The sequence below is a fragment of the Muntiacus reevesi genome, chromosome 20 (genome assembly GCF_963930625.1).
Source record: "Muntiacus reevesi chromosome 20, mMunRee1.1, whole genome shotgun sequence".
Classification (NCBI taxonomy): Eukaryota; Metazoa; Chordata; class Mammalia; order Artiodactyla; family Cervidae; genus Muntiacus; species Muntiacus reevesi.
In genome coordinates this window covers 28,369,330-28,391,214 of record NC_089268.1, presented here as the reverse complement: position 1 = coordinate 28,391,214, position 21,885 = coordinate 28,369,330, and the positions used below count along the sequence as shown (strand labels likewise).

The window sequence follows — 21,885 nt, the reverse complement described above, 5'->3', positions numbered from 1 at the left end:
CCTTAGTAGCTCTTATCCCCGCCCCCAGGCCCAGTTGTGCCGGAAGTCGCTTCTACTTCCGCCGGTTCCGGCTCTTCCTTACGTTTCCCGGCTGCCGGGCAGCTGCCGTGGCTCCAGGATGATGGAGACGGAGCGACTCGGTGAGGGGGAGGGGGTGGAAAGACAGAGGAGACAGCGAATCACCCTTAACCCCTGACCTGTGACCTTTCCTCCGTAGTGCTACCTCCCCCAGATCCCCTAGACCTGCCCCTTCGGGCCGTAGAGCTGGGATGCACGGGGCGCTGGGAGCTGCTGAATGTGCCTGGGGCTCCAGAGAGCACCGTGAGTGCCGTTTCACCCTAACCTTGACCCTGTTGAGCTTAAAACCTCCTTCATCCTCCTCCCAGTAGGATCTGAGCTGACTCGGCTGTCCTGTCTCTGGACACTTGTCATCCGAGCCTAGACTAGTGCTGGACAGACTCCAACCCAGTGGACCTGCAGTGGGTCAGAGCCCATAAGAAGACAGAGCAGGGAGCCCCGGGGAAACCTTAGTTCTGAGAACTGCTCTTTCAAACTGCTGTTTTCTCTCGGGAGTCCTGTTCTGTCTCCAAGCACTAGGGCACTTAGTGACTGAGATGCTAGCCTTTGAACACCTGGCTCTTCATCCTTAGGCCTGGGACCCTCTTTTTCCTAAAACTATAGAGATTATCAAATATAAGTGTGCCTCATGATTAGTGGAAATCCCATGGACAGAGGAGCCTGGCGGGCCACAATCCATGGGGTTGAACACAACTGAGTGTGCACACACACACACAATTGGTGGGGGAGCTTTTCAAAAATACTAGTTCTTCGGTCCATAGATTCAGAAATCCAAAATCTGTATTATTAATCAGAATCCTAGGTAATTCAGTTGCAGACCGTTTGTTCTGTGAAACAGAACAGTCTTTGGAAAATAGTGCTTCAGCCTGATTGTCCTAGTCTTGGACGTCTTCCATATCAGATCTAAATACAAGTCGCATCATCTTCTCTTTTGTGTCTTACTCTCTTCCCTTACCTCGTGCCTTTGTTCCAGCTTCCCCACGGCCTCCCTCCCTGTGCCCCAGATCTGCAGCAGGAAGCAGAGCGGTTGTTTCTGTCATCTCCAGCCTGGCTGCCTCTGCATGGTGTGGAGCACTCAGCCCGGTGAGGGGTCTACAAGGGCCTGGGCTTGGCAGGTGGGTCCCTGAAGGAAGCTGGGACAGAGGAGAAAGAAGACCTGAATATTACTTTGCTTCTGTCCAGGAAATGGCAGAGGAAGATGGATCCTTGGTCTCTCCTGGCCACACTGGGGGCCCCAGTCCCCTCCGACCTACAGGCCCAAAGACACCCAACCACAGGCCAGATACTAGGCTACAAGGAGGTAAGTGGTCGTGGGCCACCAGAAGCAGAGTTGGGAGAAGGTGGGGTCAGAGGCAAGCTCAGCCTCACTGGCGCTCCATTCTCTTGCCTCAGGTCCTGCTAGAAAATACAAACCTGTCATCCACAACCTCCTTGTCTCTTCGCCGGCCACCAGCACCCATCTCCCAGTCCCTGTGGGGGAATCCAACACAGTACCCTTTCTGGCCAGGTGATGCTTGTGGAAATGGGATGGTAGGGGTGGGAGCCCTTAGTCTCCACCCCTCTCGTGTCACTCCCACCCCATGAATCCTATTTGTCCATCCTCTCCCCAGGTGGAATGGATGAGCCCACTATAACAGATCTGAGCACCCGAGAGGAGGCCGAGGAGGAGATAGACTTTGAGAAAGGTGAGGTGGTGCCAGGAGGGACCGTGGGAGGTAGGGCTCTGAGCCTGGGACCTGAGGAAGAGGGGCCAAGTACTGTCACTGGGTCCTTGCTAACTCTTCCGTTTCTTTGAGCAAATTAGGAAAGGGTACCTCTTCCATAACAACCTTTACTGTCATCTGTTGGAAGACTGTCACAAAAAACTACAGCGTGTATGCTGTGAACAACATCCTGCAGGTTAATGTAACATATGACTTGGTACAGCAGTGTTGGAGATCCCTGATTTTCTCTGTCCCCGTCCTCCAGACCTCCTTACTGTTCCACCTGGCTTCAAGAAAGGCGTGGACTTTGCACCAAAGGGTGAGTTTTAGTTTTGAGATGGGGCCATAGGGGAAACGGTATCCTTCTTCTTCAGAATGCAGGTGGATAACGACCAGGTCTCCATTTTTGCCTTGCTCCTAGATCACCCAGCTCCAGCTGCTGGGTTGCTCAGCCTTAGCCGTCTACTGGAGCCCTTGGATTTGGGTGGGGGCGATGAGAATGAGAGTGAGGCAGTGGGAGAGCCTGGCGATTCCAGACAGGACACTGTTTCAGCCTCTCCTGGCAGTGTTCCTCTAGCCCGAGCAAGCAGCTTGGAGGACCTAGTGTTGAAGGTTGGTGGTTCTGGGCAGTTGAGGCAGGAAAGAAGGGCCTTGTCCCAGACAGGGTGGGCTGGCCTTGTTGGTTCCCCGGGGAAGACTGGAGCATCTTCTGGGAGGGGTGGTAACAGAGAACTTTCTGGCTGTATGTTTATCAGCCCTACACCCCTCTCCTTCTCCAGGAAGCGTCCACAGCTGTAGCCCCCCCAGAACCTCCCAAGCCCCCACCTCAGGAGCAGTGGGCCATTCCTGTGGATGTCACCTCCCCTGTTGGTGATTTCTACCGCCTCATTCCCCAGCCAGCCTTCCAGGTAGCGTGGCCCAGGCCTCAGGCGCTCCCCCACCTCCTCGAGCCCACGCCCTTGTCTCCTCTCCCCAACGGAGGCCAGGTGCCTTCAGTGGACGGAGGTCTTGGCCTTCTTCCCCTGCCCTGGAGGCCCCATGAGGTGGAGGCAGGAAGACCCCTGTCCCTTCTGCACCCCCATCTGTTTCTCTCTCCCACAGTGGGCGTTTGAGCCAGATGTGTTTCAGAAACAGGCCATCCTGCACTTGGAGCGGCACGACTCAGTCTTTGTCGCGGCTCACACATCCGCGGGGAAGACGGTTGTGGCTGAATATGCCATCGCGCTTGCCCAGAAACACATGACGCGGTATAGGCCCCTCCCCAACCTCCCCTTCACCAGCCCTGTTCTCTCCTGCATCCTTTTTGAGTCTCTTCTCTTCTCCACCTCCCTACCTCATCCTTTAGATGAGAGGCTCGGGGGAGAAACTGAGGCAGGGTTTCGGAGGGAAACAAGAAGATGTGGGGAGAGAAAAACGAGCGGTGTTAGTTGGGGAAGGGATTGGGGGACAAGATTTTTCCAGAGTAATTCCATGAAGGGGAACGTGAGGGAAGTTTGGGTGAAGAAGGCGGGTTGGGGGGGGGGGTGCCTGATTTCTGCGGTGTGCCTCTGGGAAGGGTCAGGGTGGGAGAGGAGGTGCTGACAAGGAGCCTGTATGGAGGGCCTGGCTGACTTCATGCCCTCCTCCCAGCACCATCTATACTTCGCCCATCAAGGCTCTGAGCAACCAGAAGTTCCGGGACTTCCGAAACACATTTGGGGATGTGGGGCTGCTCACCGGGGACGTGCAGCTGCACCCAGAAGCCTCATGCCTCATTATGACAACGGAGATCCTTCGGTGAGAGGCGGGCAATCAGCATGGGGTGGGTTTTTGGTCAGGAAGGTGAGGCTGCTTTGGAGAGCACTCTGGCTGAGGTGAGGGTGCAGGTAGGAGCCGTTGGGGAGTCAGCCTGGGGCCTTTCTCCTCCAGCTCCATGCTGTACAGTGGCTCAGACGTCATCCGGGACCTGGAGTGGGTCATCTTTGATGAGGTTCACTATATCAATGATGCTGAGGTAAGGGGACGGTCCCCAGGTCCTGGCAGTCTCTCCTGTGGGGTAGGTTCAGCAGCTCCGCTGTTCCCCACACCCCAGGAACTTCACTGCCTTCTTTGTCCCTTCTTATGGAGCCTTGTGCCACTTCCCTGGGCAGAAGGGCAGCCCCCTCCTAGCTGCTGGTGACTTGTCCTCCCTCCTCGTGTGCAGCGCGGGGTTGTGTGGGAGGAGGTACTCATCATGCTGCCTGATCACGTGTCCATCATCCTCCTGAGTGCTACTGTCCCCAATGCCCTTGAGTTTGCTGACTGGATCGGGTAAGGCACGTGTTCCAGGGTGCTTGAGTGAAGGGGGCCGTAGCATTCCTCAGACTGTCCCAGCGAGGGAGTGGTCAGGCCTGGGGGTGGGGAGGAGAAAGGGGTGCGGCTGGGGAACACGTCCAGCCTGGGAGGTTGTGGGATCCCACCTGGGCTGAGATCACTTTGCATGTTGAGAGACGGGGTGATGGGGACAGCTTTCCAGTCCGGCTCCCAGAAAACCAGGGTGAGGCCAGGGCGGGGAAGATGGCAGGCAGGTGGGTTCCTTCCCGCGCTTCCAGCCCTGATCTTCTGTCATCCCCCCACCCCCTGCTCAGGCGGCTGAAGCGTCGCCAGATCTATGTGATCAGCACCGTCGCTCGCCCAGTGCCCCTGGAGCACTATCTCTTCACCGGGAACAGCCCCAAGACCCAGGGGGAGCTCTTCCTGTTGCTGGACTCCCGTGGCACCTTCCATACAAAGGGGTAAGCCTGGGATATGGGGAGAGTCAGGGCTGGGCCCAACTGGGGTTGACTGATGGTCGCTCTTCCCTGCCCCAGGTACTATGCAGCTGTGGAGGCCAAGAAGGAGCGGATGAGCAAACATGCCCAGACCTTTGGGGCCAAGCAGCCCACGCATCAGGGGGGGCCTGCCCAGGTGAGAACTGGCCGGCTTTGTACCTGCCACTCCTTCTTTCTCCAGAGTCCTTTCTTCCCTCGTCCTCCCAGGGTTTGGAATGGAGCTTTGAGCACTGCCCGATTTGACTCTGCGTCACATGTCCCCACTTTGGCCCCCATTGGTTCAGGGAGTCCATCTCCACTCCCTTCTCCCCGCCTCCACAGGACCGTGGTGTGTACCTGTCCCTCCTGGCCTCCCTCCGCACCCGTGCGCAGCTGCCCGTGGTGGTGTTCACCTTCTCCCGGGGCCGCTGTGACGAGCAGGCCTCGGGCCTCACCTCCCTGGACCTGACGACGAGTTCGGAGAAGAGTGAGATTCACCTCTTCCTGCAGCGCTGCCTCGCCCGTCTCCGCGGCTCTGACCGCCAGCTGCCCCAGGTGGGGAGGGGGACTCAGGATGGTGAGGATCGGGTGTTCACCGCCCCATCCCTGACCCTGGGCCTCGGCCCCCACAGGTTCTGCACATGTCGGAGCTCCTGCACCGCGGCCTGGGTGTGCACCACAGCGGCATCCTGCCCATCCTCAAGGAGATTGTGGAGATGCTCTTCAGCCGCGGCCTGGTCAAGGTGCTCGTGCTGGTGGGAGAGGGACTCCCCAAAGCATTTGTCACCTGCTTGGGGCGGGGGGTGGGCAGGACAGTGCAGCGGCTGAGAACTTGGGCTCTGAATCCAGGCTGCCTGGGTGGAAATCCCAGGTCCACTGTTAACTCGCTGTGTTACCCTGGGCAAATTACTTAATCTCCCTGAACTGTAAGTTTCACATTTTGAAATGGAGGTACATAAAGTATGAACAGGGGCTTCCCCAGTGGCTTAGCGGTAAAGAATCCGTGTGCAATGCAGGAGCCAAAAGAGACATGGGTTTGATCCCTGGGTTGGAAAGATACCCTGGAGGGGGGCATGGCAACCCACTTCAGTATTCTTATTTGGAGAATCCCATGAACTGAGGAACCTGGCGGGCTATAGTCGGACACGACTGAAGTGACTTAGCACATACGCACACAAGGTATGAACAAGCAGTATTCAGAAGAGAAAACTAAAAAGCTAGCAAACTTATGGAGGTCATTAGTTTTCAGAAAAATGCAAACTGAAATACAAGATAGGACTTGACAGGACTTTACAGTAATTAAAACTGGTAAAATTTAGGAAAGTAGGCAATGCCAAGTTTTGCCCGAGATGTAGGAGATTACAGGATTACAGGAACGCTTGTACAGGTGTGGCCAGTCTGGTGTACCTGGTGTTCTTGAGGCAAAGATAAGTCCATGCCTACTCTTTGTCCCTAAATTCCGCTCCTGAGTGCAAATCACAATGAAATTCTCACCCTGGTCAATGAGGGGACACGTCTGCTCTTCCTCTGTGGGCTGTTGTCTTGTGGCAGGGTGTTGGTGGTACCAGGGGCCCTTTCACTGAGAGAGCAGGTAAGGCAGGTGTATGCCATGCACCCCACAAGGTGTCCTGTGGCAGGTTGGAAGCAACGGATTAGATATAATCACAGGAACACGGTTGGATGTTGAAAATACTACATGTAAGAAAAGAAAACAGAAGGAGATACGTGTCACCTTTCCTGCAAAATGTATTACACACTCACACATTTTATAAAACACATTCACATGAAAAGATACTCATTAAAGAGTGACAGAGGCGAGACAGGAGTGGGCTATGGGGGTGAAAGGAAAGAAATAGGTAGCTAAATAAATAAAACAACAGTACCTACTCTGTAGATCTGCCTTGAGAGTCAGATGAGGTCTCATGAGTTAAACGTCTGGGACTATGCCTGGTGCCTTAGCCTTGGCTACAAAGTGAGGTGGGCTCGGCCAGGGCTGGGCCACAGCTGTGTTTAGCCCCTTAGCTGATCCTCTCTTCCCCTCCCCATCCCAGGTCTTGTTTGCCACGGAGACTTTCGCCATGGGTATAAATATGCCGGCCCGGACAGTGGTATTTGACTCCATGCGCAAGCACGATGGCTCCACCTTCCGGGACCTACTTCCTGGGGAGTATGTGCAGATGGCGGGCCGGGCGGGCCGGAGGGGCCTGGACCCCACGGGCACAGTCATCCTGCTCTGCAAGGGCCGCGTGCCCGAGATGGCAGACCTGCACCGCATGATGATGGTGAGCCAGGGCACCTCGAGGCCAGCTCTGGGCACCTGCTGCATCCTCTGTGCCCACCCTCCTCCCCTCTCCCCTCTCTCTCCTTTCCTTTGGTCTGGGAGAAGCCAGGGGAGGCACGAGCCAATCCGAGGATGAGGCTGGATCTCGTCTTCTCTAGTCTTTTTTCACTTGTGGAAATGGAACTAGGTGGGACCTTGGAGAGTCTGTTTATTTAGTCTCGCTCCCTTGTTTTGCAGAGGTGAGCAGGCAGTTTGTCTAGGGCCCTGAGGTTGCGGGGCTGGGACTACAGCTGCTTGGTGTAGAGCAGCTGAGCAGCGGGTCTCCCCCCCACCCCCCGAGCCTCACTGGCATCTCTGGCCTGGCCCAGGGGAAGCCGTCCCAGCTGCAGTCCCAGTTCCGCCTCACATACACCATGATCCTCAACCTGCTGCGGGTGGATGCTCTCAGGGTGGAGGACATGATGAAGAGGAGCTTCTCAGAGTTTCCATCCCGCAAGGACAGCAAGGTGAGGAGGTGGGTGTGCCCAGGTTGCCCTGTAGGATATGGGACAAGGGAAGCCAGGCTAGGACGAGGTGGGCCTCTGGAAGCCAATGGGTGAAAGTGGAGAGAGCCGGCCTGGGGTCACACCCACCCTGGCTTCTCCCAGGCCCACGAACAGGCTCTGGCTGAACTGACCAAGAAATTGGAGGCTTTGGAAGAGCCCGAGGTGACTGGCCAGCTTGTCGACCTGCCTGAGTATTACAGCTGGGGGGAGGAACTGACTGAGACCCGGAGCCAGATCCAGGTGAGCACCTGTGAGTGTTGGGGGCCAGGTGATGGACAGGGAGGAAGAGCCTGGGATGCTCTGGGTACACCTGAACCTCATCCCAGTGTCTCTGTGACACTTCTTATCCCCTTTCTTCTCATTCTTGTTCTTCAGCACCGCATCATAGAGTCTGTGAATGGACTGAAATCTCTCTCAGCAGGAAGGGTGGTGGTTGTGAAGAATCAGGAGCATCACAACGCACTGGGTGTGATCCTTCAGGTGAGGGCGGTGGGAATCTGGACTCCAAGGCCAGAGGGAGCAGCCAGCCCCATCTCCATCTTCCCCACTTGGCGAGGAGCCAGTTGTACTCGGCAGTGCCCTCATTTTTCCCTCGAGCCCTCCTTTCCTTCCCATCCCTACCACTTCATGCTCGTCTCCTCATCCTCCCCCCAAGCCCTGCCCCCGAAGTCTGCTCCGACTGCTTGACTTGGTTACCAGTCTACATGGCCGTCCCACGCTCCCGGCCTGGAGTGGGGGGTCTGCTCTCTCCTTGGACGTCCGCTCCTCACACTGCCCTGGCCTGGCCTCCCCGCCTCCCCTAGGTCTCTTCCAACCCCACCAGCAGGGTGTTCACAGCCCTGGTCTTGTGTGACAAGCCCGTGTCTGAGGACCCGCGGGAGAGGGGGCCAGCCTCCCCAGACGTGCCCTACCCAGACGACCTCGTGGGATTCAAGCTCTTCCTGCCTGAAGGTGACAGTGGACGGATGCCCGGGTTCTTGCCAACAGCTCAGCTGAGGTGCCCGGTCTGACCCTGCTCTTCCCTCTTCTCAGGGCCCTGTGACCACACTGTGGCCAAGCTCCAGCCAGGAGACGTGGCCGCCATCACCACCAAGGTGCTCCGGCTGAACGGGGACAAAATCTTGGAGGACTTCAGCAAGCGGCAGCAACCAAAATTCAAGTCAGAGATGCTGGGGAGGGACCATGTGGGGGTGGTGGGAGGTGTGGTCAGGGAGGCTCCCCCAGCCCGAGGGGGGCTCTGCAGGAAGAGAAGCCTCTGCCCCAGGTCTAAGACCAGCTCCATCCTCAGGAAGGATCCGCCCTCTGCAGCCGTGTCCACTGCTGTCCAGGAACTGCTACGACTGGCTCAGGCGCACCCCACAGGACCCCCCACCCTCGACCCTGTCAATGACCTGCAGCTCAAGGATGTGTCTGTGGTCGAGGGGGGGCTCCGGGCCCGGAAGCTGGAGGAGCTGATCCGGGGGGCTCAGTGCGTGCACAGCCCCCATTTCCCTGCCCAGGTGGGTCCCTCGATGTGAGCTCCCCCGCTGGGAGAGACGGCTTTCCCTCTCATCCCCTGCAGACTGGCCGCCCCCATCCCAGCCCTGGTCCTCAGCTCCCCTGCTGAGATCAGGGAGGAGGCTCACGGGCCCCTGCCCTTGCCTCCTCGCAGTACCTGAAGCTGCGGGAGCGGGTGCAGATCCAGAAGGAGATGGAGCGGCTGCGCTTCCTGCTGTCAGACCAGTCGCTGCTGCTGCTCCCCGAGTACCACCAGCGAGTAGAGGTGGGGGGCGGGGCTGGGCTGGGGGGCTGGTGGGGAAGCCGTCTGCCGGCTCCCAACCCCGCTATCCTTGCAGGTGCTCCGAACCCTGGGGTACGTGGACGAGGTGGGCACCGTGAAGCTGGCCGGGCGGGTGGCTTGCGCCATGAGCAGCCATGAGCTGCTCCTCACCGAGCTGATGTTCGACAATGCACTGAGTGCCCTGCGGCCTGAGGAGATCGCTGCCCTGCTCTCCGGCCTGGTCTGCCAGAGCCCCGGGGACCCTGGCGATCAGCTCCCCAGCACCCTCAAACAGGTATGGGGATGACGGCCAGGACCCCTCCCTTTCTCGGCTGTGGCATTCCCAGTCCGTCCCCATGTGTTCCCCAGGTGCCCTCTGAGTGTCCCTAAGAGCTGGAATGGTTTCTTTCATCCCGGCCTCCTTCCTGGAGCAGGAAGGCAGGGCTTAGAGCCTCTCCTCTCCGTCTGCAGGGGGTGGAACGGGTCCGGACTGTGGCCAAGCGGATTGGTGAGGTCCAGGCGGCCTGTGGCTTGAACCAGACCGTGGAGGAATTTGTCGGGGAGCTGAATTTTGGGCTGGTTGAGGTTGTGTATGAGTGGGCCCGGGGCATGGTGAGTAGTTGGGGTTTGGGGCCTTTGTGGACAGCCGGCTGGGGAGAGGCTGTCCTGGCCCACTGTATTCAGTCCCCACCCTGCTTCTCCCACAGCCCTTCTCTGAGTTGGCAGGGCTCTCAGGGACCCCTGAGGGCCTGGTGGTCCGCTGCATCCAACGCTTGGCCGAGATGTGTCGCTCACTTCGGGGGGCAGCCCGCCTGGTGGGTGAACCTGTGCTAGGTGCCAAGATGGAGACAGCAGCCACCCTGTTACGGAGGGACATTGTCTTTGCTGCCAGCCTCTACACCCAGTGACCGGCCCCTGGCTACAATGTAACAATAAAACTGCAAACCCTCTGTGTGAACCTGAGGTGTTGGGCAGGGAAGACTCAGCTCAAAAGACACAGCAGGGAGAGCAACTTGGAAATACACCTTTATCTGTGCACACAGAAATAGGACCAGCCCCTGTGAAGCATCAGTCCTTGGGGGAGGGTGTCTTGGGGGGTGACGGGAGGTCCTGGGTCACAGCTTCCACGTACCATGGAGGCAGGAAGGCGTGGGGTGCATCTCGGTGTTCAGACACTGTGACAGGGCCACCGGGCTCCCAGGAGAAGAGGTAGACAAGCCTGGGTGGCAGATAAGAGTCCTGAATTGAGGGCTGGAGGCTGAGCTTCCGGGCCCCAGAGGGGAGGGGCAGAGCTGAATGCCTCACCTGGGGTCATCATGAACCACTGTGTTCTGGGCAAAACTAAGGAAAGCGGCACAGAAGTTCATGCACACGGAGGGATTCCAGCCGTCACGGTCATTCTGGAGAAAGCCCAGGAGGAGGCAGAAGATCGGCGGTGAGGGTAGAAGAAGGGGAAGGTGGGCTGCAGGTCCCTGGACAATGGACCTGTGGTGTTGGCACAGGGGGATGCAGGTGGGAACTCATTGCCTTACCCTGACGTATTCAAACATCTCCATGGTAGGAAAGGTCTTCAGGGAACAGACAAAACCCTCCGGGTTACGGAAGCCAGCAACAACATTTGGGACGCCTGGCAGGAACGACTGGGCCCACCATTTCAGGAGCTTGTGTCTGTCAGGAAAGGCAAGGGGGTCAGTGGGACCCCTCCTCCACCCTCCAACCTCCTCCTTCCCCAAATCTCTTTCCAAGCTTTTCATCCAAGGCTCTCATCCTGTCCACCCCTGTCTTGAACCTGTAGAAGCTCTTCCATTGGCCAGGGCTGTGCATCTCCTTGGAGGTCTTGAGCTCCACATAGCAGGTGGGGGGCTGTGTGGATGAGGCCTGGGGGTCTATGCAGTCCACCTCCCCGGAGAAGAGAAGAGGGTGGTTTCCCAGGCGGCTGCGTAGCACAGAGCAGAAGGCCACGTTGGTGTTAACCTCCCCAGAGGGATCTGGGGAGACTCCGGGTTTATCTGCACAAGGAGAGAAACAGCAGCAAGGGCTGGGGTCTCTCAATCTCTGGGGATAGGGGAGGGGGCCCCAGAATCAGGGCAACTCTCACCTGCACACATGTACTGCTCAAATTTGTACCCCATGTACATAAGCTCCCGGAGAAGTGGTGGCCGAGTAAGCCTCTGAACCCGAGCAGTTGGCGTCTCTACCTCACTCAAGTAGAGCGTCCCCTGGAACCGGGAGGCTGCCAGCTGCCAGCCTTCCTGCCGCTCATATGGTGTCGTCAGCAGTTTTGTCAGGTGCCCCCGCCATGTCACTGTGGCCCCTGCCAGCCAGCCTGGACCTCTGAGAAGAAGGAGTTAGGGGCTGAAGATCTGACACCTGCATTAGTGCAGATGGCTTCCCTAAAGCGTAGGGTAAGATAAGGACTCACTCCAGCTTTGGCTCTCCCAACTTTAGAGGGTGAGTGCAGGCCTCTAGGGCTACTGTGTGCTATGCTTTGCTCACCCCTCTAGCTGGCCTCGGTGCGCCAGGAGCCAGCGTAGCAGGTGGTCCAACCTCTCCTGGACCTCTTCGTCCCGGGGCTGGTATCGATCAGGGTATCCGTCTCTGAGGTCAAAGTTGGGGCTTTGACCATTGGTGGGAGGTGGGCTGTAGTACCGCAAAGCGCGAGCATCTCCATGGTACTGGCGCTGTGCATCCAGGGAGAAGCAGCCCAATTCGGAAGGGCGCCGGTAGAAAGGAAAGGGCCCAGAGTAGAGAGCGGGGTCTGTGGGCAGGGAGGGTGCTGGGCGGGGGAGCTTGTTCCGAGGCTCAGCGACCTCTATCTTTCCAGCTTCTCTCTTGGTCCCTCTGGACTCCATGAGGTCCTGAGAGGGGACAAGGAAGTTCCCCCTTTAAAAAGAAGGGCTGGAAAAGAGGGACTTCGAGTCAGGACTAAGCGAGTCTGGCCTTGAAACATGCAAGCCCCGTGTCCTCAAACTGAACCCCACCAGGTGCGCATACCACCTTTTCCCTTGACCTATATACTCCCAACCGCAGTAGCTCCAAACGCAGAGAGGTTAGGAAGGATGCTTGGGCTCAGGTCAAGGATCTGGTTACCTCAAATCCTGCCAACCTCGACTTCTACCTTCTCAGGGCTATGACGTCATGGCAGGTACATCATATGTCAAAGAGATGTGAGGGCAGTTTTCTCCGCTCTCGATGACGCAATCACTCAGCGACAGAGGCGGCTTATCCCCTAGGTGGCGGGAGGGGGCTGTGCGCTGTACGCCCGGAGGGAGATCCCAGCGTGGCCACTCGCGCCCCTCCGCAGCGCCCAGGCGTCCCCGGACGTGAGCGCTCTCAGAGGAAGCCAATCAGCAGCGGACGTGGGGTCTCGGCCAATGAGGATGGCGCTAGTGTTGGCATTGGCACCGCCCCTCCCAGCAAGGGGCGGAGGGATGACAAGTCAACGCCTCTCTCGTCAGCACTTCAGCTACGAAGATCGGGCTGATTGGTTTCCGAGGAGGGACGCCCAGGGAGCCCGTACGTCACTGCCCTGTGCCGGAAGACTATTTTCGTGGTCCCGTCCCTCAACAGCTTTCTACCTCTTCCCCGCCGCCCAAAGATCCCGGGATATGAGCCGGAAGAGGCATCGCCTGGTCCCGGAGACCTTTGGGTTGAAGAGGCGGCGGGAACTAGGGGATGTAGAGGCAGCTCCTTTGCGGGGTGAGTCAGGTAACCATGGCAACCCCGGGGCGAGGCTAAATACCCCAGCTGGCAGCCGCCTTGCCTCTGGTAACCCTGTATGTTGAGACAACAGCGCCCCAGTGTGGTACCCCCGCCTCCCCCGCCTCAGCTCACGTCGCAGTGACTCGGTCTCTTCGCCCAGGATCTGCGCGCGCGGCAGTCGCAGAGATAGTGCGGCTGTTCCCGCGAGTCCTGTTTGAGGATGCGCTTCCCCCCATCGCGCTGAGGAGCCAGGTGTACAGCCTCGTCCCGGACCGAACCGTGGCTGACCGGCAGCTGGTGAGGAGCGTCAGAGTGACCAACGGGAAGGCGCTTTCGTCCTCACGGGCACTTCCGAGGTTCTCCCCATAACTCACTCGGTCCACCAGCTGTTCAGCCATTCAGCAAGCGCTGGGTCTTTCCTAGCCGGGCATTGTGCCAGGCACTGCGGTGCCGAGGAGAATGCTACAGACCCTCAGGGAATAGCATGCCAAATGATGAAGGTGGAAGAGCGAAGCTTTTGGGGAAACTGAGTCACCGGGCGTGGTTCGAGATGGGAATGCAAGCAGACGTCAGATTAGGGCAGGCCTTGTACACCAGCGTCGTTTCCATTTTACAGAGAAGGCAATGAGCTGGTAGAGAATGTTAAAACAAGAGAGGGAGTGGTGTGTTGCACGGATTGGAGGCAGTGTCATGAGTTGGGGAGATCAATTAGGAAGATACTGCCCCTGAGAACTGGTGAAGGCCTAAATTAGGGCAGTGTAGTAAGGAGAGAGAGGATGGCTGAGGGATGTGGAGCGGGAAAGAGGAAGGACTTCAGGATAGCTCTCGGATTTTCTGGACGCCTGAGTGGTTGATGGAGTGAGTAGAGTAGGAGAACATTGAATGGTTGGGGGCAGATGATGTGTTTATTTTGTACAAGTTGAGTTGGAGGTGTTTGTGGAGCATCCGGAGGCAAATGTGCAGCAGACAGTTGGATGAGGGTTTGGAGAAAATTCTGGGCCACTGATACAGCACTGGAAGCCGAGATGTGAGTAGTGGTTCAGTCTGTGGATGAGGGTGAAATTGGTAGTAAGAGGGAGGAGAGGAGTGGTTTTTAACCTTTTTACAAACTTTAGAAGATAATAAAAGCCATGGCTCTCCAGAAAAAAATGCATATATGCCACTGTGTGTGTGTGTGTGTGTGTGTATAAAGTGTATGTACAATTTGAGGAGGAAGGGGGTTGTTTCACAGATCCTCTGAGGCCAAAGGTTAAGGACCCCAGGTTTGCAGTGACAGATAATAGAGCCAAATCCCCAGTGCTAGGAGATACCAACATTTAAGGCCGTGTTTCTCAAAGTATGTCCTGAGTTCTACTAGATTACCTGGACTGCTTCTTCAAAACTACAGGTTCCTGGGAATCTTTAAGTGAGAATGAATTAAGATTTCTTGGAGTAGGAACTGAAAATCTACATTTTAAAGCTACTTCCTCAAGTGATTCGTAATGTGTGCTAAAATCTGAAGTCCAAGGACTTCCTTGGAGTCCAGTGGTTAAGACATTTCCATTGCTGTGGTGGGGAGTACAGGTTAAATCCCTGGTAGGGCAACTAAGATCCTGCTTAACTCAAGGTGTGGCCAAAAAAAAAAAAAAAAAAAAAATTGAGATCCATTGATATGGTGGGGATGGGGGAGGAGAAGGAGGAGTCTGAAAAAGTTGTTAAAAAGAATTCACAGAGTTGGGAGGAACCCAGGAAGGAGTATATTGAGAAAGTAGCAATTTTCAAGAGGGTGGAGTAGTTGGCAGTATTAGAACCTATGATTCAAGACAGTGGTCTGTGATGTGGTCAAGTTAAATAATAGCCAATTGGATTTCGCAATTGGCAACCTGTTAGGAAGAAAAAAGGGAAGAAAAGGAAGATGGAGAGTAGCTCAAGTCTCTTAAGGAAGCAAGTCAGAACCACTCCTTATAGAGTATTTGTTGTTTTTAACCTACTGGTGTTAGCCTAAATTTTAGAAAAACTTTAAAAATTGCACAAAAGAAAATATAAACACATGTAATTTAAGGAATGTTTATAAAGCAAAGACCCAACTTAACCATCACCCAAGACAGACTGCAGAACACAGCCAACAGCCCACATACAGCCAAAATGCCTTATGTCCCTGGGAAGCAACATACCTGACTGGTTTGATAATTGTTCCCTTAATTTCTTTTATACCATCTATGTGTTTATCCATAAACAACATAGATTAGTTACCTACTTTTCAATTTGATATAAATAAAATCATACCATATGTATTTACTTACATCTTGTTTCATTAGATGATTATTTTTGAGATTCATGGGGGCTTCCCAGGTGGCCCAGTGGTAAGGAATCTCCTGCCTATGCAGGAGACCCAAGAGACGCAGATTGGATCCCTGGATTGGGAAGATCCCCTGGAGTAGGGAATGGCAACCCACTCCAGTATTCTTGCCTGGAAAATTCCATGGTCAGAGGAGCCTCGTGGGCTACAGTCCACAGGGTTCCAAAGAGTTGGACATGACTGAGTGACTGAGAATGTGCGCACACACACAGGCACACACACGGTTTAAAATTCATTTTCATAGATTTCTATTTTGTGAATATATCCCACTTTGTCCAGTCTAGTGAAAGAAATTGTATTGTTTTAAGAATTTGTCAATTTCATCTAAAATTTCACATTTATTGACAAAGTTTGTAATCTCACTTTATTTTCTGTAGAATGTATAGTGATGATCCTTTTTTTGTTGTTGTTGTTCCTTATATTGGTTATCTGTGCTTTTTCTAGGTTCCTCTTTCCCCCTTTCTGTCTTGGTCAGTCTCACCAAGGTTTATCAATTTTAGTAGTCTTTCAAAGAATTAACATTAAGCTCTGTTGCTCTTTCTTGCATGCATGTTTTCCATTTCATTCATGTTTCCTCTCTACTGTTATGCTTATTTTACTTTTTTCCTCCATTGATTTTCTTTCTTTCTTTTTTTTTTCCATTTATTTTCCTCCATTGATTTTCATCTTCTATTCTTTTCTAATAGATGCAAGTCAGGCTGTAGTCTGCCCCTATGTACATCATCTGTCAAGTTTGGGTACATATTTCCATTATCATTTATTTCAAAATATCTTCTAGTTTCCTTTGTGATTTTTTTCCTTTGACTTACTTTTACTGGGTTGATTAGAAATGTATGTCTACTTCCTAAACATTTTCTAGTTACCTTGTTAATGATTTCTGGCATAAATGATACTATTATGGCCAGAGATCATGCACAATGTGATTTCAGTCATTTGGAAGCTTATTGAGACATGTTTTGTGCTATATAGTCAGTTTTATGAAATATTCTATGTATGTATATTTGAAAAAATATATATTATTCAGTTACTAATTTCTTAGTAACTAAAGTTATTATTGAAATCTTTTATTTCCTCACTGATTGCTATTTTGTCTGTTCTATGAGTTTATGTGACTTGGATTAATGTACTTTTGTGATTGTGGCTGTTATTGGCTCTTCAAATACTTCCCACACCTTATTATCTCTTTTCTTTTCTTCTGGGACTCTAATTAAACACATACTGGGCCTTCTGTTTGAATCCTTTAAGTCTCTTGGCCTCTTGTCTTCATTTTTAATCTTTTTGATTGTCTTTATTATGTTCTGGTTAGTTTTTTTTTTTTTTAATCTGTCTTGTAGATTAGTAGCTTTTTATTTAGTTGTGCCTTAACCCACTGACTCCCGGAGTTTACTCAAACTCATGTCCATTGAGTCGGTGATGCCATCCAACCATCTCATCCTCTGTCATCCTCTTCTCCTCCTGCCCTCAATCTTTCCCAGCATCAGGGTCTTTTCAAATGAGTTAACTCTTCGCATCCGGTGGCTAGAGTATTGCAGTTTCAGCTTCAACATCAATCCTTCCAATGAACACCCAGGACTGACCTCCTTTAGAATGGACTGGTTGGATCTCCTTGCAGTCCAAGGGACTCTCAAGAGTCTTCTCCAACACCACAGTTCAAAAGCATCAATTCTTTGGGCTCAGCTTTCTTTACAGTCCAACTCTCACATCTGTACATGACTACTGGAAAAACCATAGCCTTGACTAGATGAAACTTTGTTGGCAAAGTAATGTCTCTGCTTTTTAATATGCTGTCTAGGTTGGTCATAACTTTCCTTCTAAGGAGTAAGCGTCTTTTAATTTCATGGCTGCAGTCACCATCTGCAGTGATTTTGGAGCCCCCAAAAATAAAGTCTGCCACTGTTTCCACTGTTTCTCCATCTATTTGCCATGAAGTGATGGGACCAGATGCCATGATCTTAGTTTTCTGAATGTTGAGCTTTAAGCTAACTTTTTCACTCTCCTCTTTCACTTTCATCAAGAGGCTCTTTAGTTCTTCCTCACTTTCTGCCATAAGCGTGGTGCCATCTGCGTATCTGAGGTTATTGATATTTCTCCTGGCAATCTTGATTCCATCTTGTGCTTCATTGGTGATGGACAGGGAGGCCTGGTGTGCTGCAGTCCATGGGGTCTCAAAGAGTTGGACATGACTGAGCGACTGAACTGAATCTACTGAATCCATCCGTTGATTTCTTAACGGCACCTGCTTTATTTTTGAGTTCTGGAATTTCTATTACATGAATGTCTTTCAAATCCATTATGTCAGTTTTCATAATTTACTGCTGAAATTTTCCATTCTAGCTTTTATTTATTTCAGCATTATAAGCATACTTAAAAAAATAGTCTATTTTTGATAAGTTTACTGTAACATATCTTTTTAGGTTTGTTTCTGTTGTCTGTTTCTTTTGAACTTTGTTTTCCTATATTAGTCTGATAATTCCTTATTATCTTATGAGCGCTTTAATTGCTTAAACAACTTTTAAAATAACATTTTATGGAGCATTTTACCTAATTTTCAGTGAGTGAGTTGGTCTTGCTATATTTCTGGAAACAGAAGTTCTGGTTTATTTTTATTTGTTTGAAACATTTTATCCCATATTCCTCTCCACTTTCCCCACCCCAAATCTCAACTGTTAATTCCTTGAGGACAGAGCCCATTAATCACTGCTTTATCTTAGTGTCTGCCTATGATTGGTCTTAGAAAATATGTCATGATTTTTTAAATGTATTTTTTTTATTCAGCAGACATTTAAAAATATTTATTATTTATTTGACTATCTTGAGTCTTAGTTGCAGCATGCGGGATCCTTAACTTGCTGTATGCAAACTCTTAGTTGTGGCATGTGGGATCTAGGTCTCCAATCAGGGATTGAACCGGGGTCCCTTGCACTGGGAGCATGGAGTCTTAGCCACTGGACCACCAGGGAAGCCCCCTATATTGACTGTTTAACAGATAACTCATGAGGTGGGTGGGTGAAAGACTAATTGGAAAAGACTGTTTGGCGATCCACCTAATTCTCTTCCCATAGTTTTTCCTTTACTTAAAGAACTCCCCAAAACTTGGACACAGAATGTCCCTGCCCAATGTGTCCAGGGTATAGCAGAGCATCTTCCCCTGACACCCTCTTTTCACTCTCATGTCTATGGAGGCAGAAGGCACTGCAAGAACAGGGGGAGATCAGGATTGTCCAGCTAGGCTTCGACTTGGACGCCCAAGGAATCATGTTCACCGAGGACTACAAGACCAGAGTGAGTGTGACTGTGTGTGGGTCATGGGGGCCAGGGCAGGGGTGCAGGAAGACTAGGGAGTGGGAATAAAAAGAAAAGAGACAAACCCCCCACCTCACATCTCACAGACAGGGCACAGGGCAATATCTGATAAAATATTAATATGAGGGAGACGAAGAAGAGGAGGAAAAGTATGAGAGGTAGAAGGACCTGAGCAGCAGGCAAAGCATAGGAAGAGAAATGTCATCCTGGGGACAGAGGTTGGTGGAGGTGGGGCCAGACCACGTCTCTCATCTCTGGTTCCAGGTCCTCAAGGCTTGTGATGGCCGCCCATATGCTGCCGCAGTACAGAAGTTTCTGGCTTCTGTGCTTCCAGCCTGTGGTGACCTTAGCTTCCAGCAAGACCAAATGACACAGACCTTTGGCTTCAGGGACCCAGAGATCACGTGAGACCTGGGGGAACCAACAGAATCAGGCATCTGACTCCTCCCCCCCCCTCCAGTCCCATCGGCCTTGTCCTCTTTCTTTTGGGGAACTTGTTAAAAAGGCAGAATCTTTTTTTTTTTTTTTTTTTAAATAAAATGACCTAAGTTTGTGCTTCTTCCCCAGGAGGAGAGGCCTGTCTTATCTGAGGCCTTGGAAACAGCCCTGGAGTAAAATTCAGGAGATATGGGTGGCTAATCAAATATAGAGGCCTGGCAGGAGCCATAAATGCCTGGTGGGAATCAGCATTCACATTCAAAAGAACAACAGCTAGGCAAGGGCTAAAACGAAGTATCATTTCAGGAGGGTGGGTCTGACTCAGGATCCCTACTTTGTAACCCGTGATATACCTGAACGCATTGGATAAACTTCGGTAAGATTTGGGAAGAGCTATGCTGAGGTATGGGACTTCCTTGGTGACTCAGAGGTTAAAGCATCTGCCTGCAATGCTGGAGACCCGGGTTCATTCCCTGGGTCGGGAAGATCCCCTGGAGAAGGAAATGGCAACCCCCTCCAGTATTCTTGCCTGGACAATCCCATGGAGGGAGGAGCCTGATAGGCTATGCTTCCCTGGTGGCTCAGTGGTAAAAAATTGCCTGCCAATGCAGGAGATGCAGGTTCAGTCCCTGGGTTGGGAATATCCCCTGGAGAAGGAAATGGCAACCCACTCTAGGATTCTTGCCTGGAGAATCCCACAGACAGAGGAGCCTGGCCGGCTGCAGTCTGTGAGGTCGCCATGGAGTTGGACATGGCTTAGCAACTAAACAACAAACAACAGTGGTGAGGTATGTGTAGGTAATGGCAGGAGCTCAGGAGAAAGGCCTCTGTGTCTCCCCTGGTGGTGGGAATGACAGTAGTCAAGGGGGCTTCAGAGAGGAGGAGCAGTTTTAGTGAACATGCAATAATAACAGTCATGCCTGACTCCTTGCGACCCCGTGGACTGTAGCCTGCCAGGCTGCTCTAGCCATGGAATTTTCCAGGCAAGAATAAGCCATTCCCTTCTCCAAGGGATCTTCCCGACCCAAGAACGGAACCTGAGTCTCCTGCATTGCAGGCAGATTCTTTACCATCTGAGCCACTAGGTAACAGAAAAAGAGAGGGTGGACAGAGGGCAGTCAGGTAGGAGAATGGCAAGCAAGGTCGTGGGGCACAGAGCAGCATGGTCTGAGCAGAGAGCTGCCCCAGGCTGGACTCCTGTGGTCCAGTCCCTTGGCCTAGGTGCCCAAGCCTCTGGAGAGTTAGTGTCCAACGTTAGTGGGCAATGAGGGGAAAGAGTTCTTAGTTCATCTCCACTCTCTTAGGCAGCTGGTCAAAGCCGGGGTTCTCACTGTCCGAGATGCTGGAAGTTGGTGGCTAGCCGTGCCTGGAGCTGGGAGGTTCATCAAATATTTTGTTAAAGGTACACAGTGTAGCTCAGGCCCACAGCCCCTCAAGAACACTTTTTGATGCCTCCTCAGGCCTCTAGACCTTACTCACCTTTCCCCTCTCCCATGTCACCTCTCCCCCAGGGCGCCAGACTGTCCTCAGCATGGTCCGGAAGGCCAAGTACCGGGAACTACTCCTTTCAGAGCTCCTGGGCCGGCGGGCACCTGCCTCGGTGCGACTCGGCCTTGCCTACCATGTGCACGACCTCATTGGGGCCCAGCTGGTAGACTGGTGAGTCTTGCACCCCAGCCTCTGGAAGATGACAGAGCAATGACCTCAGGTTGGATTTCCTCCCTCCTTGTGCTTCCTTCATAAGCAAAGCCCAGCCCCTCTCCTGTCTTCTGGAACCCGGGAACATATCCACCCAAGTTCTGAGTTCTCCAGAACTCAGGAACCTGGCTCCAGTCTTGTCTTTCTCTTGCACAGTGTCTCCACCACTTCTGGAACCCTCCTCCGCTTACCAGAGACCTGAAGATTCTGCTCGTCATTGCACACCTCCCCAGGGTGGGGACTGAGGGGCCCAGGAGGGCTGCCCACCCTGGATGAGGCAGGGTCACCTTGGGAAGGCTTGGGAGCCAGGATGAGTGCTGGGCTTGCTGCTGTGCTGAGGGTCAGATGTGACTGCCGCTGTTTACCTGGGCTGTGTCCCCAGGGAGGGGTTTGGGCAGTGCTTCTCTGCCCTTTCACGGAAGAGGAGCCAGAAACCTTGCCAAGGCCATGGCTGCTGTCTTTCATGCTGCAAGGTTCTGCCACTATTCTGTCTGGGGTAGGAAGGAGGGGTCATTGGGTAAACTGTCAAAGTTGGACAGTTTTTCTTCCTACATGTTGGGTTGAAACTACCAAATAAAGTACTTCTGATGTTTTGTGGATGTCTTTTGTTTCATGAGACAAGTGAGTTTGGGCACCTCGTTTAGGGGCAGAGGTAAAGCCAAAGTGGGACCTGAGCTTTACCTTGTTGATCAGAGAGGAACAAGGGACACTGAGGTCAGTTTCCCCTGAGGGATGGTGAGAATGTGTCTGATTGCCTAAATGACAGAATTTTTGTTAGAGCCTGCAAAAAGCTAGTGTAGTTCAGTTTTTGTGGGAGTTAGTGTAAGAGGTTTTCCAGGTGGCTCAGTGGTAAAGAATCCGCCTGCCAGTTCAGGAGACTGGGTCAGGAAGCTCCCCCGAAGGAGGAAATGGCAACCCACTCCAGTATTCTTGCTGGGGAAATCCCATGGACAGAGGAGCCTGGTGGACTGTAGTCCCTGGCGTCACAAAGAGTTGGACATGACTGAAGCAATCGAGCATGCATGAACACATAGTAAGAGACAGGTTTCTCAGTATCTTGTTTTGTGAGACCAGCAAAGGAGCCATGTGTTGGAACCATTTGCTGAGCAACGTGGGGCCCTCCTGTGCCGATGTGTGTGTGTAAACGCTATGTGCGCAGGCACCCAGACCCATGCAATAGCAATGGTGCCCAGGGCATTGGAATGAGAGGGGTTAACAGGGAAGGACTCAGTCTCTCCAGGCCATGATTTCCTCAAGACACCCAGGTGTTCG

At 52.9% G+C, this 21,885-nt stretch overlaps 3 protein-coding genes across 7 annotated transcripts; 2 read left to right on the top strand and 1 right to left on the bottom strand.

Annotated features, from left to right (window-relative positions):
* Window positions 1–51: 51 nt before the first annotated feature.
* LOC136151466 (superkiller complex protein 2) lies at window positions 52–10,110 on the top strand. Of its 2 annotated transcripts, XM_065912611.1 has the most exons (28): window positions 52–140; window positions 218–321; window positions 1,052–1,161; window positions 1,261–1,378; window positions 1,471–1,585; window positions 1,689–1,763; window positions 2,047–2,100; window positions 2,203–2,393; window positions 2,561–2,689; window positions 2,883–3,028; window positions 3,411–3,557; window positions 3,690–3,774; window positions 3,964–4,070; window positions 4,388–4,534; window positions 4,610–4,706; window positions 4,892–5,104; window positions 5,182–5,292; window positions 6,601–6,831; window positions 7,199–7,336; window positions 7,478–7,615; window positions 7,751–7,855; window positions 8,179–8,326; window positions 8,408–8,534; window positions 8,664–8,874; window positions 9,027–9,137; window positions 9,211–9,429; window positions 9,606–9,746; window positions 9,842–10,110. In XM_065912611.1, the coding sequence occupies exons 1-28, from the start codon at window positions 119–121 to the stop codon at window positions 10,040–10,042; spliced, it is 3,741 nt and encodes a 1,246-aa protein (XP_065768683.1). In that variant the 5' UTR covers window positions 52–118; the 3' UTR covers window positions 10,043–10,110. The 2 variants fall into 2 exon arrangements, with proteins under 2 accessions (XP_065768683.1, XP_065768684.1); XM_065912612.1 differs by lacking the exon at window positions 218–321 and having other exon boundaries at window positions 70–140; window positions 9,842–10,109.
* Window positions 10,111–10,147: 37 nt separating this feature from the next.
* DXO (decapping exoribonuclease) lies at window positions 10,148–12,447 on the bottom strand. Of its 2 annotated transcripts, none has more exons than XM_065912613.1 (7): window positions 12,225–12,447; window positions 11,631–12,032; window positions 11,233–11,468; window positions 10,924–11,143; window positions 10,667–10,802; window positions 10,440–10,534; window positions 10,148–10,353 (listed from the first exon to the last, which is right to left on the bottom strand). In XM_065912613.1, the coding sequence occupies exons 2-7, from the start codon at window positions 11,984–11,986 to the stop codon at window positions 10,203–10,205; spliced, it is 1,194 nt and encodes a 397-aa protein (XP_065768685.1). In that variant the 5' UTR covers window positions 11,987–12,032; window positions 12,225–12,447; the 3' UTR covers window positions 10,148–10,202. The 2 variants fall into 2 exon arrangements, with proteins under 2 accessions (XP_065768685.1, XP_065768686.1); XM_065912614.1 differs by having other exon boundaries at window positions 11,631–11,992.
* A 208-nt stretch (window positions 12,448–12,655) lies between these two features.
* On the top strand, window positions 12,656–21,206 carry STK19 (serine/threonine kinase 19). 3 transcript variants are annotated; one of them, XM_065913045.1, is made up of 7 exons: window positions 12,656–12,842; window positions 12,997–13,133; window positions 18,361–18,456; window positions 18,742–18,881; window positions 20,220–20,317; window positions 20,427–20,574; window positions 20,770–21,206. In XM_065913045.1, exons 1-7 carry the CDS (start codon window positions 12,743–12,745, stop codon window positions 20,813–20,815), a joined length of 765 nt encoding a protein of 254 aa, XP_065769117.1. In that variant the 5' UTR covers window positions 12,656–12,742; the 3' UTR covers window positions 20,816–21,206. The 3 variants fall into 3 exon arrangements, with proteins under 3 accessions (XP_065769117.1, XP_065769116.1, XP_065769118.1); XM_065913044.1 differs by having other exon boundaries at window positions 12,964–13,133; XM_065913046.1 differs by having other exon boundaries at window positions 12,658–12,833.
* Window positions 21,207–21,885: the final 679 nt, after the last annotated feature.